The sequence below is a fragment of the Daphnia pulex genome, chromosome 12, assembly GCF_021134715.1.
Source record: "Daphnia pulex isolate KAP4 chromosome 12, ASM2113471v1".
NCBI classification, from domain to species: domain Eukaryota; kingdom Metazoa; phylum Arthropoda; class Branchiopoda; order Diplostraca; family Daphniidae; genus Daphnia; species Daphnia pulex.
Window position 1 is genome coordinate 7,461,267 of NC_060028.1, and position 16,338 is coordinate 7,477,604.

Sequence of the window (16,338 nt, forward strand, 5' to 3'; positions counted from 1 at the left end):
TATCTGGTTCACTCTCTAACCCCGCTAGCTACCGAATAAGAGATGGATACATATGGAGAGAGTGTGTGTGTTAGTAGGCAGGCAGGGCTCTTTTCTTTTCAACCGCCATTTCAGATCTTCTTTGGGGAATTCCCCGTCTAATTGGTCTTTGGGGAGCATCGCGCCATCTAACGCTAGAAATTGACACCGCCTTATAAAACTGTGTTTTTTACGCAACATTTGGTTTTCTTTTATTTGTCGTTTCTTGTTTTTTTTTTCAATCTTTTACTGCCATCACGTGAACCAAAAAATATTAATAATGATAAAAAATTGATTATTTAAAAAAAAACAGCGATTTTCTTTTTTTGAAAATAAAAATTGGTTGTGGTGGGTTGGTAAGGATAATTTTTCTGTGGGGGAATAAAAAAGGGATGGAAAGACGAGAAAAAAAATTTGTTTTTGGGTGGAGGATTTTTTTTGTAAGTTTTAGTTTTCTTTTTTTTTACACACGCATCATGTGTAAATTTGCATACACACGATCAAGAACAAATGGAGAAAGAGATAGTTGAAAAGAAGAAAAATAAAATTAACCACAAGAAAAATAATAACTGAAAAAGAAGAAATTCAATTCAAAAGAGACAAAATCATTCAACACATAATTTCTTTCGTCTTCTTCTTCTTCTGGCTGAGGGTGGGATTAAGTGTCGTCGACATGTCTTTTGAATCAAATAGAAATCTGAAAAATCTGTTTACAAAATGCCTCTGGCGGGGGGGATTTAAAACAAATTTACTAAACCGAGAGGGGGAAAAAAGGGAAGTTGTACAACGAGTCCTAAAAACAATTGAAATCAGTCAAGAAGGAAAAACAAAACAAAAACACATACACAAGAGAGAGAGAGATAGATAGTAGAGAGAGAGTGAATCCTCCGATTCGCACTGATACTCCATTACACAGCTGCACACACAGACGGCGTGGATCAGACAAGACACGAGAACAAAACAAAAATAAAAAGATGAAAGGGAAAACATTTTTGAAGGATGAAATTGGGAAAAGAAAAATCGTGGGAGTCTTTTGAGGTACATAAGAATGAAAAATAGAGACGAGGATTTTTTTTCTGTTTCTTTCACTCTTGATCAGCTGCGAGACTTTTCTTTTATGTTGTTAGCTCCTTTTTTCCTTTCCTGGGACTGCCAAGAAACTTTTCTTCTTCTTTTATTAGGAGGAAAGCACATGGATTGCTGATTCCCAGCACTTTGATTCGGCCAGCATTTCATATTCGAGTGGCCTAGTTCGTCGTTCAAGAACGGGGACAATAACGAGCTATCGAAATCATAGAAAGGATCGTTTTTCACTGCGACGAATACACACACACACACACGTATAAAGGGTATTATAAAGAATTCCGGTGGGGTCCACCTGACGGGGGAGGCTCTCTCTCATTCAATATTTAGTTCAAAAGTCGACACAGAAAGTTTTCTGTATATATACGTATATATATATATGTATGTATGACGGAGGGCTGAAATTGTCTTCTTCCTTCGAACAAATTTGGATAACTGAGAAAAGAAAAATAATGGCGCTCAATCTCTTTTCAACATCTTCTCTTGTCTCATTGTTCTCTTGAAAATACGCTTGGTCAAAGATTCCCTAATAGATAACTTCGTAGACGGTGGCCTTCTTGTCGCCAGAGCCCGTCACAATGTACTTGTCATCCGAAGAAATGTCACAACTCAACACCGAAGACGACTCCTTCGACTGTGGGGAATTAAAGGATCAAATGCATTACTATACGCAGGAATGTTTTTGAACAAAAGGGAGTAAGCGGGGGGCTTACCTGGAAAATGGAGGCTCCGTAAGGAGTTCGCCAAGCGTTCAGGAGATTATCTTTACCAGTCGACACAAACCACTTGCCAGTGGCGGCGAATTTCAATGACAGGACGCACGATTCGTGCAAATGCAGTTGGTACTTGTCCGGCTTTAACGTGTGCAGCACCTAAGATGAGCGAGAAAATATGTAACAATCGGGAGTATTAGTATTGTCAAATCCTGAATCAATAAACAAATTTTCTAGTCAATTCACCTCGACAGTTGAACTCTCCAGTCCAACGGCCAGCCAGTCGCCAGCTGGACAATATCCCAAGGAAAAGATCTGAGAGGCAAAGTCGTGCTGGGCCAATTGGCGGCCCTCACGAAGATCCCACGACCGGACCGTGTGGTCCAATCCTCCCGTCCACAATCGTGTCCCGTCTGCGCTCATGTCGATGCAGGAGGCGCCGTCCGTGTGACCTTGGAATTGCCTCACCAGCGTCTGATTGTGCAAATCCCACACGGCAATGTTTCCGTCTGAACAGCAGCTGAAGCAAACCTGTGAATATAAACAAACGCCGACGCATTCGATTAATTTCACATCACACAAAAAATGGAATTTTTCATTTTATACTTTGCTGTCGGGGCTGATGGCCAGCGCATAGCAGGCCGGCGCTGATGATGTCAATTCGGCCTTGATGCGAGGAGTAGGGGCTGCCAAGTCCCAAATTGACAGGGTGCTGGCCTCTCCGCCCACAATCAATGTCCTTCCGTCGGGTAACAGTTTGACGCTGCGAATGTAATTGTCCCTCTGCAAGCAGTCCAGCTGCGATACGGGGATGGGGTTTTTACTGCTGCTATTGCTACTTCCTCCGCTACCGAAAAATTGGCTGATGTCCCAAACTTTGACACATCCTTTGCCACCAGTGTAAACGTATTTGGTAGGGGATGAGATGGTCACGGCACAAACGACTTCCCCGTGGGGCAAAGTGCTCAGCGGCCGAGCGGCCCGAGGAATGCCCGGTCCGACTAGAGCGTCAGGAGGAAACGGTACAGGCTGGACCACTCCATCACCACCAACATGGAAAGAGTAGGCCGGTTTGCCACCGGGTAACGAGCCAAGGCCGTTTGAGTTTAATGCAGCACCTCTAGACTGAGAATGGGCGTCGAAACCGGGCGGTCGCGGGTATCCAGCGAGACTGTTATGCACCGGCATAAATCCAACGGCACCTGGTTCGGGGAGTCTCGGAATCGGTTGGCCTGGCAACCCCATTCCAGGTGGATAAGGACCGTAGGGTCCAGGAAGAGGTGGGCCACCAGCTCCAGGGCGCTGTAGCGATCCCATTAGCGGATTCGCTCCTGGCGGGAGCGCCGGAGTGGAAGAGGACGTTGGTGTTCCTCCTTTCGAGGTCGGCGTTGTCGGTTTCTCCATGTGTTCTTTAGTTTTGAGTGAAGGGGTGGAGCGTGCGGATGACGATCCTGAATGAGAAGGAGGTCGTTCAGCTCTCTCCAGTTTGGATCCACCGACCAGTCCCATGCCGACCAGTCCATGTCCGTTGCCTCCTCGATCTCCGTTTTCTCTGAGGTCAACTCCGCCGCCTCTGTGCTCGCCATTGGCTAAAGGTGAATTGGGATCCTCATTGGCCACATCCACCACTAGATCAGGATCGCTCTTTTCTCCATCGCTGTCGGCTGCTCGTTGCTCGTCCTTGCGCCGTTTCGATTCCAAATCGCTGATGAACGCGCCGGGCGAGCGAGTCCTCAGGTGTTTGTGTTCTAGCCTCTCGGCGGCCTGGACAGAGGAGGAGGAGGGAGAGGCGCCCACTCGATCCCGGTGTCTTTCCTCGTTGCTCACTTTCACATGCTCCTCTCTGTGGTCTCTCTCGCGATCCCTTTCTCGCTCTCTTTCACGCTCACGATCACGTTCTCTCTCCCGCTCGCGATCACGATCCCGTTCCATTCTCTCCCGCTCCCTGTCTCGTTCTCTGTGTTCTCGATCACCACGGCTGCCGGAAGAAGGAGCCGATGTGGATGGAGGGCCGGTTGGAGTGCCCGGAACACCACCACCAATTCCTCCGGCTCCGCCCATTTCGGCTGCTTTGAGTAGCGGATGCAATCCACCCAGAGCTCCTAATCCTGCAGCTGCTGCACCACCGGCTCCTGGGGGTCCTCCTAGACCCCCAGGAGGCCCGCCGCCGCCTCCTCCTCCGCCGGCCAGCGCTCCAAATGTCAACAATCCCCCAGCCACTCCAGGTGGCAATCCTGGCAATCCAGCTAATCCTGGGTGTCCGGCTCCTAGCGGTAGTCCTGCTCCGTGAGGAAGCTGTTGTGCGTGCATCTGTTGCTATTCGACGGGAATATATACATATAAGAATCAATCGATTAATAATAACCAAATACTCATCAGGATTTCATAACGAAGACAGACAAACAACCAGCGCTCGAGTATCTACAGGCAAAAAAGATCCATCAAGACGACGACTAGGGAAAAGAAAAAAGGGAACGCGACAAGCAAAAGGAACACAACACAAACACAAGACACAAAGGGCGTGACGGATTCCCCCTCCCTTCATATCCCCCAAAGGACGACGACGACGATGAAGAGAAAACAAGGAGAGATATCCTCACACACACCAAGCCGGACATGGCTAGACTCTGGTACGAACAAATAAGAAAAAAATAAGTAAGAACTAGGGGGGGAACGAATAAAGGACGTGAGGGATGAGATTAATGACGACGAGTGACAACTCGGACACTGAAAAATCAATGCAAGGAACGCAAACAACAACGTAAATAATTCATTCGGGTGGGCAAGCCAAGCAACAACAACAACACACTCCTTGCTCTCTGTGTGTGTGTGTGTCAGAGATACGTTCTTCTACAACAACCATTCCGGGGTCTTTGGAATCACAACAAGAAATATCCGTGCGGGACATTGGAAAATCGATTCGTGGAAAGAAAAAACGAGAAAAATAAATTCGATCGTTTGTGTCAACAACACAACAGGGCGGCAAAGAAACAAGGAGCCGAAAAAATAAAACCTATTTTTGGACGACACACACAAAACACACTCGACATGCACGCGATAATAGTTTTTGGACGATCAAGTCACAAAATGCAATTTCAAAAAAACCAATTTTTGTTTTTTAAAAAAGAGAGAGAGATGATTTGTTATTTTTTTACTAACCAGCAGCTGCTGCAGGCCGGCCTGCTGCTGTTGCTGCGCATTGTGTATGTGTGTCAATACCCCCAGAGTGAGTGAGAGAATAGCAAAAAGGAAATAAAAAAGAGACGAGAGAAAAAGAAAAAAACGAGAGAATCAAATACCCGGGAATAGCATATAAGGGCGCAAAATCAAAATTATTTAAGCCTAACTTCTATCGGCTTGAATGAATCGTGTTAAATATTATTCATTGAAATAAATGTCATAAATTAAGTGGTAATTGTTTGTGGATATTTTACCCCGATAATGGCGTTCAATTCCGTCATCGTCACTTGTTTCGCCCTTTCAACAGCTGTGGCCACTTGCTGTTGATGCTGGAATAATAATAAAAATTCGGGAATGAGCAAACAATCCTGAATCATTTTGTGTTTTTTTTTTTTTAAACATACCTCTGCCGAAAGAAAGGGCAAAACTTGGGCTATGATGGCGTTAAGCCTCTTGGCAATCTCCGTCTGAAAAAAATAAAAGAAGAAAAAAGATTCAATCAAGGCGGGCATGAAGCCTCAATAACGCAAACAAATGGATAAACACGGCGAGCTCGTCGGGAGTACAAAAAGGCGCCAGCCATCTGCGGGAGAGAGCGCACAAAATGGGTAGGAGGAGGCAAACAACTTGGCGGATGATACACTTGGGCGAGATGAGAAGAGGAGGAAGTAGGTGGGGGGTGGCAGCTGGAGGGTGACGGGGTGGAATGACAACAATCAGAACCTGTGCTGGGTGGATGGGGTGGATGGGGAGGGAGAGCAATCCAATAGAAAGCAGTGAGCCTTCAATAAGCGATCCATCTCGACGAGTTAAAGGCAAGGAGAATACAAGAGCGACGCTGGAGGAAGGGTAGGCGGCGTCGGCGTCGGCAAGGAGGGGAAAAATCAATGCAGCATCATTCCCCCCTCCTCCTCCCTTTTCTTTAGCCATTCTCAACTGGCAACCCGCAAGCGACACCCGACATGGATCCACCTCCTCCCTCTCCTTTTGCGCGTGCAGGTCACATCTGACACGCGACGGTGTTACAATCACGACGACGACGACGCCGCCGCCGCACCTCCTCCTCCTCTTCCGCACAACACGAAAAAGCTGTTTTCCTCCTTTACTTTTATATTATATAGCAGCACGGAAGGGGTTTCTTACCTGTTTGTGCATCTCGACGTTGAGGCCATAAGACATTTCATAGTACTGTCAAAAAATGGAGGAATTAGACAAATAGAAATATTTCGTCGAATATGCAAATCAAATGTTACCATGACGTAGTGACGCTGCATTTCCGTCTTTTCAGAGGCCAATTTCTCGCACTCGAGTTTGAGACTGTGGTAAAACAAATAAAAAGCGATTGGTAATTAAATGCAAGGCATACGACGTGATAAATGAAACCCGTTAAATCTTTCTCTTTCACGTTGATTAAATTTCTCTTTAACTTCCGGGGGGGAAGAAGATTTATTTTTATTTTTTTAGAAAGGAAGGAAGTTAATCAAGTGAAGGGAATTCGATTTTCCTAGGCCGGGGAAAATAAAGAAAAGAAAGATGGCTGTAGTAGAAAAGAGACTTGCCTGTGATACTGAGCTTGGAGGAAATTGAATTCCTCTTTGATGCGATCACACGTGTCGGACACGGTGAATTTCAGCTGACCCGGCGGTGGCGGCGGACCCTGCTATATATATACAACAAGAGAGCAATGTACATAATAAAAATCAATATCACAATCAAGAAATAACAATAATCCCCCCAAAAAAAAATATGGAAAGGGAGAAAACGTCTCAGTACCGCCGAGGGATGCCGCGCTGGTGCCGGATACATTTTCTTCTTTTTGCTGCCCAACTTGACGGTTTAAAAATAACTTTTTTCGTCAAAAACAACAACAAGATGAAAAATTCTTTTCTCCCGAAAAACAAAAATTCAAGCCGTTTCTTCGGCTTGTGGCGTGAACGAACGTAATTGGTCGACACTTTTCAAGAGAAGAGGCGGATCATTGGCAGGTCAGGTTAATCGGTTTTAGGGTTTTTGTTGGATGACGAAATTTGTCCTCACAACTTCACCCCCCGCCGAACTCGCCGTGTTGATGGGCAACAATCACGAGACAACGAACGTTTCTCTCGGCTCATGTCCGCGTGCACTACACACACACACACCAAACAATTCCCAACACACACACACAGAGAGATATCGAGACTTTTGGGCAATCAACTTTTGAAGTAGAACATTTAGTCAAATATTCTTGGTCGAAATCGTAAGAAAAAGTGTGTGAGACCGGATGGATGAATCTTTGAGGCTCGTTGTAACTCTCTGCTGCTGCCACTGCGTGTGTGTGTGTTTTCTGGCCTCAAAGCTTTTGGAATAAGTCAAAACGAATAATCAACTGTTTCGACTAAACTGAGTAGATTGATGTTGCACACCTGGAGAAACGACACGAAATCAACTGGGCGTCTCTTTTTTCCACTAATTCGGCAGCCGAGAACGATCGTTTTAAACGGAGCGTAGAGGGACGCAGCCTATACCAAAACTACACATCACCGCCATGTTGGGTTTTTTTTTGTCAGGCGGACCTTTCGCCACACACACCAGACGGCGTCGTTCCCCACCTCTTTCCCTTGTGGTATATCTACCGAGAGGGGGGGAAATGGCTAGGGGTTGGGTTAGGGAATCATCGGATGATTCGAGCTGCACCGACACCAAGCGCTTTAAACAAAGGGAAAAAAAATATATATAAAAATCACCCATTCAGTGGGTGACTACCAAGTCACCTAGCGCTCAATTTCACAACTATTATTCATTGGATCGATATTATACAGATTTATTGGGTTTTATAGTTTTTAAGGATATCAAAAGAGTTTTCAGTTGTTGAAATAAAAGAATTATTAAATTAGATAATCAATCCAGGATTTAACACAAGAAAAATCGTGAAACTTGATTGAGCTCGCTCTAACGGCCGGAACGGCCTTTTTATGAGCTGCAGGACATCTAGCGTCGGAAATGTCAACTCAATGGAAATATCCTGGATTCCCCCCCGTGTGTCGTCAGCAGAAAGTTTTGCTTTGTACCAGGGTCATACAGAGAATAGTTCTTGTGGATGAGTTCCCAATTTTCCACCTCTTCCCATTTGTTGACTTTTGTGTGTCTCAGCACTGGATTCTGCGTAGAGAAACTGTGATAAAGTGAGAGAACATTGTGATCCACCATTGTTTTGTTTGTTTTTACATGGCGTCGTGTCTCTCGACAACGACGTCAGTGCCCATATGTGGTTGACTTTGAACTCGTCTCCAAACTAACTCTGAAAAATCTCCATGGCTCCCAACTCGAGTACGTGAAACAAAAGAAGATCGTCGGGTCAGAAAATATGGCGTAGTATTTCGCCAACAACAACAACAAAAAACAACACACTCGCAAGACAAACAGAAAAGTTGTTGTGGCCTCATGATGGAACACAACAGCGTGGTCTTCAACGCTGCCCGTGATGGAAAACTACGACGTTTGAAGGTAACACGACGCAGGAAAAATTTGATTTTGTTTCTCTGGTTTCGTCTGTCGGAATTTTTGCCCTTTTCGAGAATCCAATATCGAGAGATTCCGGTTACACCAAATGTCCATTTATATAACAGGGAAATTTCCAATAGATCGAGCTGTCCTCGACTCGAAAGTCGATTAGATTTTTCCACCATAATCACAGGATTTTGAGGTAAACATTGTCCCTCAAAATGTATAGAATAACGAGGCCGTTGGTACGCATGTATAATGTAATTTTCTTCTCCGCCCTTGAGAAAATCATATTACAAAGTACGATTACCGTGATCTTCCACAATTAACGAACCCAAGAAGAATGAGGCAACTAAAAAACATGGCGTGGCAATTTTGGCACATCGTAAATTCTATATTTTTTGTGTGTTGCCACTTTCCTGGGAGCCCTTGGTAGGTACGACGTAACCTGCAAAATAGCTAGAACAATCAATGTACCCTGTAAATTGTTGAATGGCGGAAGACTACTCAAGGTCAATTACTCCGGAAGATTTCTTTATATTATCTAGTTCTTGTCAAGTCACGCTGTTTTCTTATTACTGGCACTTGAACCGCTACTTAGTCCTCTGTTCGTGCTGTTTCCAAGCAGCTTTCGGCTATATAACACATATCCACCAAAAATTCGTTGGCTGGCAAACCCACCCACACACACGCCAGTGCTAAATAAAAAAATTTTTTTGGGCTGCTAACCTTCAAAGGGGGCCTTCACTTCATCCACTAGGGAGTGAAAGAAAAAGGCTCGGGTATCTAGATCGGCAAGCTCAGTCGTTACTTAGAATTCCACTCGTCTACAAGTATAGTTCTCGTTATAAAAACAAACGTCTTTTTTTCGTTCCAAGTGTTTATTCTCTGTTCGATTGTGGACAAAGAAGTAAAAGAGTTCCGTTTTGTGCTCATTTCCGTTCTCAATAATGGCGGAAGGCGGTTGGGATGTGCCAATCGAGGATTCCGACTTCCTGGGCATCAATACAGTGGCACCAGAGGAACAGCCGAGATTGCATACTGAGCGATTGGTATCGAGCCGGCACGTTCGTGAAAGTGAGCGAAAGATTAGCTTCCCAGAAAGAGGATTTCGTCATCAACAACAACAGCAACAACAACCTCCTGGATTGCAACTAGTTAGAGCAGCTGCTGCGGTCGATCCTTTTGGCGAAGTCGAGGAAGATGACGAACGAGAAGAAGAATGGATGTTGGATGTGGACCAAGAGGAATTGGTTCAAGCTAGAAATCCGCATCCGGTTGCTCCAGTAGCCGGATTTGCCGATAGGCATCAATTAGACGACGGCTCGGTATGAGAACAAATCGCAATGAAAAAATACATTTGTTTTGTCGTTTGGTGGTTATTACAAATAATAAGAACCAGATACGGCCGGTTGTACATATAGTAGTACTACTACCGTCCCGGACCGATTCGCCGTCTCATTCTGACCGCAGTTTTTTAAAATGTAGGCGCGTGGTTGACCAAAGTTCCCGCGCGTCATTTCACGGCCTTGATGGCATGACCGAGTTTTCTAAAAAAATTCCATTTTGCGGCCGTCCTTCGTTGTATACCTCGCCACTTTTTTGTCTCTCTTGTGTGTGTTTCCATCTTTTTATTTGATAATACTCGGCGCTCCCACATCCATTTCACGCGTAGGCACGTCTGCGTATCATCGTTAGATCAAGTCTTTGATTAAAAAAGAATTGATACTTTTATCGTCAATTTTTCCTCCAAAAAATATGTTTACTGCGGAAAGTTTACTGATGTACTACATTTTTTTCCTCTGTGCGTTTCAGCGGTTTTCTAGTGACGTCCAATCTGGAATTGTGGATAAATAACTCGTTACGAAGTCAAGGCTCTTTTGTTGTTGTTTGTTGCACGACTTTCTACATCCTAAATTGGGAACTATCAAGGCTGTCCGTATTTTATTTTTTCATTTGACTCTTTTTTTTCCTTTTGCAACGATGTGTGCACACGATTTTCTCTACGTCTAGGTGGCCACTATCAATCAATTTTTCTTTTTTAAGAGTCTCGAATTTATTTCTTACCTTGAAAACATTTTTATTACTTTCAATATAAATAAAATGACTTGATTTTTCTGGGGGGAGTATCCTATTTCACATTCGCTTTATTTTCTTATTGTTCTTTTTTCGGACAGGGTTTCCTGGATCACCGAGCCCGTAATGAGGTGGCACTTCTCGTTTCGGCAAGGACTAATGGCGCCACTCCGATGCTCATGGCTTGCCGGAACGGCCACTTGGATGTCGTCGAGTACCTGGTCGAACGTTGTGGCGCTGACATTGAACAAGCCGGATCGGGTATGAAACAAATAATGGGAATTTGATTTATTTTTATTTTGTTCAATTTTCTTCTCTGGTTTCTAGTGACTTTTGATGGGGAAACGATCGAAGGAGCTCCGCCTTTATGGGTGGCTGCGGCTGCCGGCCATGTCCACATTGTCCGCTTCCTGGTCCGAGGAGGAGCGTCGGTGAATTGCACCACCAAGACCAACTCGACGCCGTTACGCGCAGCCTGTTTCGACGGCCACTTTGAGATCGTGAAATATCTGGTTGATCACGGAGCCGGTAAGGAGAATGAATGAAAGTTTACTACACACACACTGACTCACTCACGTGAAAATGAATCGGGTTTACATTGTGGTTGATTAGACATGGAGGTGGCCAACCGTCACGGTCACACTTGCCTGATGATTGCCTGTTACAAGGGCCATCTGAAGATCGCCCGTTACCTGATAGAATTAGCCGCCGACGTTAACCGCAAGAGCGTCAAGGGTAACACGGCCCTGCATGACTGCGCCGAATCGGGCTCCTTGGAGATCCTTCAACTCCTCCTGGCCAGCGGTGCCAAGATGGTGGTCGACTCTTACGGCATGACCCCTTTATTGGCTGCGGCCGTCTCCGGCCACACGCACATTGTCGAATACATTGTCCACAATTTGGACACTGTCGGCCGGAAGGAGAAGATTGACGCGCTGGAGCTTTTGGGAGCCACATTTGTAGACCGCAAGCGCGACATGCTCGGCGCCCTCGACTACTGGAAACAAGCCATGCAAATCAGGTAATGAAAATAATAAAAAAGGCTGAAACCAGAATCATTGAGTCGGCCAATTCTTCGGCGGAATTATAATTCAATCCATTTCCGCATCATTGTATTTTTTCTTCTTTTCCCAGATACGAAACCGGCGTGTGTCCGTTGCCGAAACCGCAAGGTCAGTCGCCGATCGCCGCCTTTGAGAACACACTAGAAGCAACCACTGTCGAACAACTCGAAGAGGCCGTCTCAGATCCGGATGGAATGCGGATGCAAGCGCTGCTGGTTCGCGAAAGGATTTTGGGTATGAACAAAATCTTTCGTTGTTGAATTTCAGGGATGAAGTGAAAGGAATCTGATTTTTTTTTTGGTATCTCAATGTAAAACAGGTGCTGCCCATCCAGAGACTTCCTATTACATCCGATATCGTGGCGCCGTGTATGCGGATACGGGCAACTTCAACCGTTGCATTCGGTTGTGGATGTACGCCCTTGAAATGCAACAGTCCATGCTGGAGCCGCTCAGTCCCATGACCAACAGCTCGCTCCTCTCTTTTGCTGAGCTCTTCAGTTTCATGATGGCCGAACGTGACACGGAGACGCGCAACAACAATAACGGGCCGGCGGTGCAGAGTAACCGACAACCCGAAGCTCAACAGCAGCAGCAACCGGCAGCGGCGTTGGGTCTGATGGCGCCACAACGGAGTCCGCCCAACATTCCGCCTCTGTCGTTCTCTGACGTCATGGCCGTCCTGAGCCGAGCAGTCCGTGAAATCCGTGCTGGCACGTTGCAGCTTTCCAAAGTAGCGGCCGCCGAACGTGATCTGACCTACTTCCACCGTACCCTCGGCATCATTGTCCACCTCATCTTCCTTCTAGCCAAGATCCAGCCGACACTCAACAGCCTGCAGGATCACGCCCTGAGAAAGTCACTTTACGATCTGGTCCGGCTCAATGCCCGCAGCCGAAATGGTTACACGCTGCTCCATTTGGCCTGCACGAGAGACAGCACCACACTCAGTCGCTATCCCATCTGCAGTTTCCCTTCCACCGAAGTCATCCGACTCTTGCTGGACGTGGGAGCCGATCCAGAATCGACCGACCATGTAATAATAATTTCGTTTGATGTTTTTAACAATTTTATCGCTCCGTGTAAACACTATTTGTGGTTTGTGTTTAAAAAAACAGGACGGCAATACTGCGCTTCATATTTTAGCCCAAACTCAGCCGTGCCCATCTTCTGCCGTTAGTCTAGTGCTCCAGCGAGGAGGCCACCTGGATCAAGTCAATTTACAAGGCCGCTCCTTCGCTCAACTTCTGGAAAACGTCCAGCCAATCCACGAAGTTGTCAACACGCTTCAATTCACAACGCTCAAGTGTCTGTGCGCCCGAGTCATCCGTCAACACCGGTTGCTTTTCAACGGGTTGGTCCCGCAGACGCTTCAACCCTTCGTTCTGAAACACTGATCGGGATCCTGGTTTTCCTGTTTAGAATTTAACAAACAAAAAAGAAAGCTTTGGCATCGTAAACGCGTTTCCTTATTTCCCTTTTCATCTCGCTCAGTTATTCATCCTGAAAGTGTTTATGTAACACAAGAACTAACATAGGGCCTTCATCTCTTACATTCTGTTTTCCAGTTGGCTTCCGATTTGATCCTTCCTCCTCCAACTATTCCTCCCGGTTTGATATTGTTGGTTTTTCTTGGAGGAGAGAATTGTCGACACACTAGTGGCGCGCTTTACTGGCGACACCTATACGCGATGTAGAAGCATATTGAAAACTTTGGTTTAGTTGTTTCTGTTATTTCTGTCTCTTTTTGCCGATTTTCTCAACGTGTCCTTTCCAATAATTATTTCGTTGTTTCATTTCCTGTTTCTCGCGCGTGTCCTTGTGCGAATTTTCAGTTTCAAATGCTGTGTATTCTGTTTTCAGCATAATAAGTGGTGGGAAGACGGAAAAAAAGAAACCAGAAGGTCGATTCAAGATTTTTTAAAGAATCTTATCGCACGCGGATGATTGTCTTTCGTAGTTTCTAGGGGCCGCACCAAAAATATCTTTTGGTTGCCTGAAGAAAACAATAACGAAATGTAAAATGTGGCCGTTTTCGATTGCTCTTCAATTCACTCGAATTTGCCGATTGTCGAAAAATGAAAACATTTTACAGATCTTAACAAAGTGAATACTTTTACATGATCGGCGGTTTGTTTGTTAAAGAGTGCCCCCCCGAAAAAACTCCCTTGCGTCCCTATTTTTTTCCCCCTTTTTGCTCCGAGTCACAAAAAAAAATGAGGATTTGGGATGTGATTTGTACAGTTGTCTGCTTCTGCTGCAGGTCCTTGTACCCTGTCGTTGTACATTAGTTTTCATATCTAGCAATACACTGCATATAACATTGAAATGTTGCGTATAATATTTCAACTGCCATTGGTCCATAGAGTTAAAAATGTAATTGTTGGGAATAAATTGGTAATTAGCTAAAATAAGGGATTGATCTAGCAGTGATAAAAGGTAACCATTTAGGAGAATTGGAAGGCTGATGCAGGCTCCGCATTCTCTTCCTGTTCTTGAAGCGTTTCCGGTAAATTCTTCTCCCTGGCGGGCATGGACATGTGACGCTGGAGAGGTGGCCTTTTCTGTCCGCTGTACGGGCTCTTGAGAGGAGGCAACATGCTCCGCTTGGCAACCACTGAAATAAATGAAAAGGTGAGTTAAGATTTTATAGGAATTTTTACTGAAATTTCTTTTTTACCGGCCGCCGGAGGAATCTTTGGAGAATATCTAATGTAAAATAAAATTTTAAAAATTAAATAAATATTTACGCGACACCTATAAGATGCTTTCTTACTGATTGAGGACGTGGTCCTGCATTTCAATTGGCATCGAAATCAAGACACGAGAACGAAATTGAACATCCATAGCTGGTACGTATCGCAACTATTGTGAAAACAATCAATATTTAACTCATTTTCAAAAAGAATTAACAAATGAAGCAAATACCAAAGGCTCTGCTCCAGCTACAGCATCCAACATATCGTCCACTACTTCGGTAATTTTACCAACAGGTTTAGCTCGCTTCATGTGAGCACTTAGGGATTCCTGGGATAATTCTTCATTTCATACGGTATACAATTATTTTAAATCTGAAAATATTGCTTACTTTGAAATGTTCCAGATATTCGTTTCCGTAAGAGGATTGAACTTCATCCGGACATTGATCCCAATAGTTCTTCAGACTCTTATACAACGGTTCCACGACAGAGATGTTGGTCCTTGAATGCAAAATTAAAATAAATATTTAAAATAGATTGTGCATTTTCGACGATCTTACGAATAGATACTGGGCTCAATACAGTGAACACTGATGCCCCATTTCTGCATTTCACGTCGAAGACCGTCGGCGAATGCCACAACGGCGAATTTTGACATGGAATAAGGCGTGAAACCTGGAACAGTAACTCGTCCTACAAAAGTTTAAGCGAATTTGAATAATTTTTTAAATTTTATTTGTGGGTCAAACTTATTACCAGCCATAGAAGCCACACAGACTACTCGACCCTGAGATTCTCTCAGCAGCGGTAAAAACGCTTTCGTCACTCGAACAGTTCCTAACGTGTTAACTTCCAGCATCTGTATGAACATTAAATCAAATCGTTGAGTCAATATCTTTCCCGCATTTGATTTCGCCGAGTCCTACGTTTTCGAATATGTTGATCGGGCACCATTCTATTTCAGATGAGCAGGCAACTCCAGCGTTGTTCACTACGGCCCATAGTTCTGACGAATAAAGAAGTATAATATAACATGCGTGATGAGAGATTTACATTCAGAAATTATATGGCATACTTCGATCTTCCAAAGTAGAAGCAACCAGGTGAGTTGCGGCGGAAACCTGATCACTTTTCGTGACATCTAGTGGAATTAGACTTAGCCGTTTAGAACATTTCGTTTTGAGTTCTTGAGGCCCTTCACCGCGCACGTCAAGACAACCGGCGTATACTTTGAACCCAATGCCGTCTAATTTGATTGCAAGTGCATTACCAAATCCAGAGTCACAACCTTTGTCAAAGATAAACAAATTTTGAAATTTGGGTCAAAACAAATATGTGACTGATAGAGAGCTTTAGTGCACGAGATTGCATACCAGTGATCACAACAGCTTTGTCATTTGTGTTTTCAATCAACTGTTTTGGAAGGCTGTTGTAAAGAAACTTGGTCGTTAAATCACTGAGGTGGAATGCAATATACAGTATTCCAAAAGTACCCAATATCTTGATACTAATCCACTCGTACCTGAAATAAAACAGTATAAAGAACTATTATGATCACAAAAGTGTGAATTGTTTAAACCAGCAGCACTTACAAAACAGCACAGAAGGCAGCTCCTATTAAACTCATTACAATGTTTCTTCTCTTGGAGAGAATTTGTAGCAGAAACAAATCTGCCATTTTTTTGAACTTCTGATAGTCAGAGACTGTCTGCACTTGTGAAGTTTGAAATATATTAGTATGATGAAAACCTGTTGAATCATGCTGAGCTGACGATGTTTACCTTAGGAAACACGAACTAGCCGAAGGCCCTTTTAAATGTACAGGAATGACCAAGAAGAAAGCTTTACAACAAGACCTTGAAGGCAAGACGATAGTGCTGTCTGCTAACAATCTAACATGAAATCTTAAAATGGCTATTAAAAATAATAAGATAAAAATTAAATTGTTGCTTTTATTTCTTACCATTCAAAGGGCGAAGTGTATTTTGGATTCCAGCACAAGAGACTGTTGAAAGTAATAATGGTC

At 44.4% G+C, this 16,338-nt stretch overlaps 3 protein-coding genes across 8 annotated transcripts; 1 reads left to right on the forward strand and 2 right to left on the reverse strand.

Annotated features, from left to right (window-relative positions):
- Positions 1 to 626: 626 nt before the first annotated feature.
- Positions 627 to 7,682, reverse strand: LOC124209693 (transducin-like enhancer protein 4). Of its 5 annotated transcripts, none has more exons than XM_046607796.1 (11): positions 6,768 to 7,606; positions 6,554 to 6,651; positions 6,248 to 6,311; positions 6,138 to 6,182; positions 5,399 to 5,461; positions 5,249 to 5,323; positions 4,974 to 5,006; positions 2,421 to 4,130; positions 2,061 to 2,345; positions 1,815 to 1,973; positions 627 to 1,735 (listed from the first exon to the last, which is right to left on the reverse strand). In XM_046607796.1, exons 1-11 carry the CDS (start codon positions 6,798 to 6,800, stop codon positions 1,628 to 1,630), a joined length of 2,673 nt encoding a protein of 890 aa, XP_046463752.1. In that variant the 5' UTR covers positions 6,801 to 7,606; the 3' UTR covers positions 627 to 1,627. The 5 variants fall into 5 exon arrangements, with proteins under 5 accessions (XP_046463752.1, XP_046463753.1, XP_046463751.1 ...); XM_046607797.1 differs by having other exon boundaries at positions 4,974 to 5,000; positions 6,554 to 6,654; XM_046607795.1 differs by having other exon boundaries at positions 6,554 to 6,654; positions 6,768 to 7,605.
- A 287-nt stretch (positions 7,683 to 7,969) lies between these two features.
- LOC124209699 (protein fem-1 homolog C-like) lies at positions 7,970 to 13,942 on the forward strand. Of its 2 annotated transcripts, none has more exons than XM_046607806.1 (7): positions 7,970 to 8,477; positions 10,652 to 10,811; positions 10,878 to 11,078; positions 11,163 to 11,571; positions 11,685 to 11,848; positions 11,934 to 12,649; positions 12,732 to 13,942. In XM_046607806.1, exons 1-7 carry the CDS (start codon positions 8,415 to 8,417, stop codon positions 13,008 to 13,010), a joined length of 1,992 nt encoding a protein of 663 aa, XP_046463762.1. In that variant the 5' UTR covers positions 7,970 to 8,414; the 3' UTR covers positions 13,011 to 13,942. The 2 variants fall into 2 exon arrangements, with proteins under 2 accessions (XP_046463762.1, XP_046463761.1); XM_046607805.1 differs by lacking the exon at positions 7,970 to 8,477 and adding an exon at positions 8,922 to 9,802.
- On the reverse strand, positions 13,932 to 16,014 carry LOC124209705 (short-chain dehydrogenase/reductase family 9C member 7-like). Its single transcript, XM_046607814.1, has 11 exons — positions 15,905 to 16,014; positions 15,686 to 15,834; positions 15,388 to 15,600; positions 15,239 to 15,318; positions 15,069 to 15,171; positions 14,873 to 15,005; positions 14,702 to 14,813; positions 14,542 to 14,640; positions 14,390 to 14,478; positions 14,294 to 14,322; positions 13,932 to 14,230 (listed from the first exon to the last, which is right to left on the reverse strand). The coding sequence occupies exons 1-11, from the start codon at positions 15,988 to 15,990 to the stop codon at positions 14,061 to 14,063; spliced, it is 1,263 nt and encodes a 420-aa protein (XP_046463770.1). The 5' UTR covers positions 15,991 to 16,014; the 3' UTR covers positions 13,932 to 14,060.
- Positions 16,015 to 16,338: the final 324 nt, after the last annotated feature.

Coding starts and splice junctions, on each gene's coding strand:
- LOC124209693 (XM_046607795.1), bottom strand. CDS start 6,800: ATGTATCCGGCACCAGCGCGGCATCCCTCGGCG. Junction 5,324..5,398: donor TGCCCTTTCTTTCGGCAGAG/GTATGTTTAAAA, acceptor TTATTATTCCAG/CATCAACAGCAAGTGGCCAC. Junction 4,131..4,973: donor CCGGCCTGCAGCAGCTGCTG/GTTAGTAAAAAA, acceptor CCCGTCGAATAG/CAACAGATGCACGCACAACA.
- LOC124209699 (XM_046607805.1), top strand. CDS start 9,425: ATGGCGGAAGGCGGTTGGGATGTGCCAATCGAGGATTCCGACTTCCTG. Junction 11,079..11,162: donor TCTGGTTGATCACGGAGCCG/GTAAGGAGAATG, acceptor GTGGTTGATTAG/ACATGGAGGTGGCCAACCGT. Junction 12,650..12,731: donor ATCCAGAATCGACCGACCAT/GTAATAATAATT, acceptor TTAAAAAAACAG/GACGGCAATACTGCGCTTCA.
- LOC124209705 (XM_046607814.1), bottom strand. CDS start 15,990: ATGGCAGATTTGTTTCTGCTACAAATTCTCTCCAAGAGAAGAAACATT. Junction 14,814..14,872: donor ATTGAGCCCAGTATCTATTC/GTAAGATCGTCG, acceptor TTTGCATTCAAG/GACCAACATCTCTGTCGTGG. Junction 14,323..14,389: donor CAGGACCACGTCCTCAATCA/GTAAGAAAGCAT, acceptor ATTTTACATTAG/ATATTCTCCAAAGATTCCTC.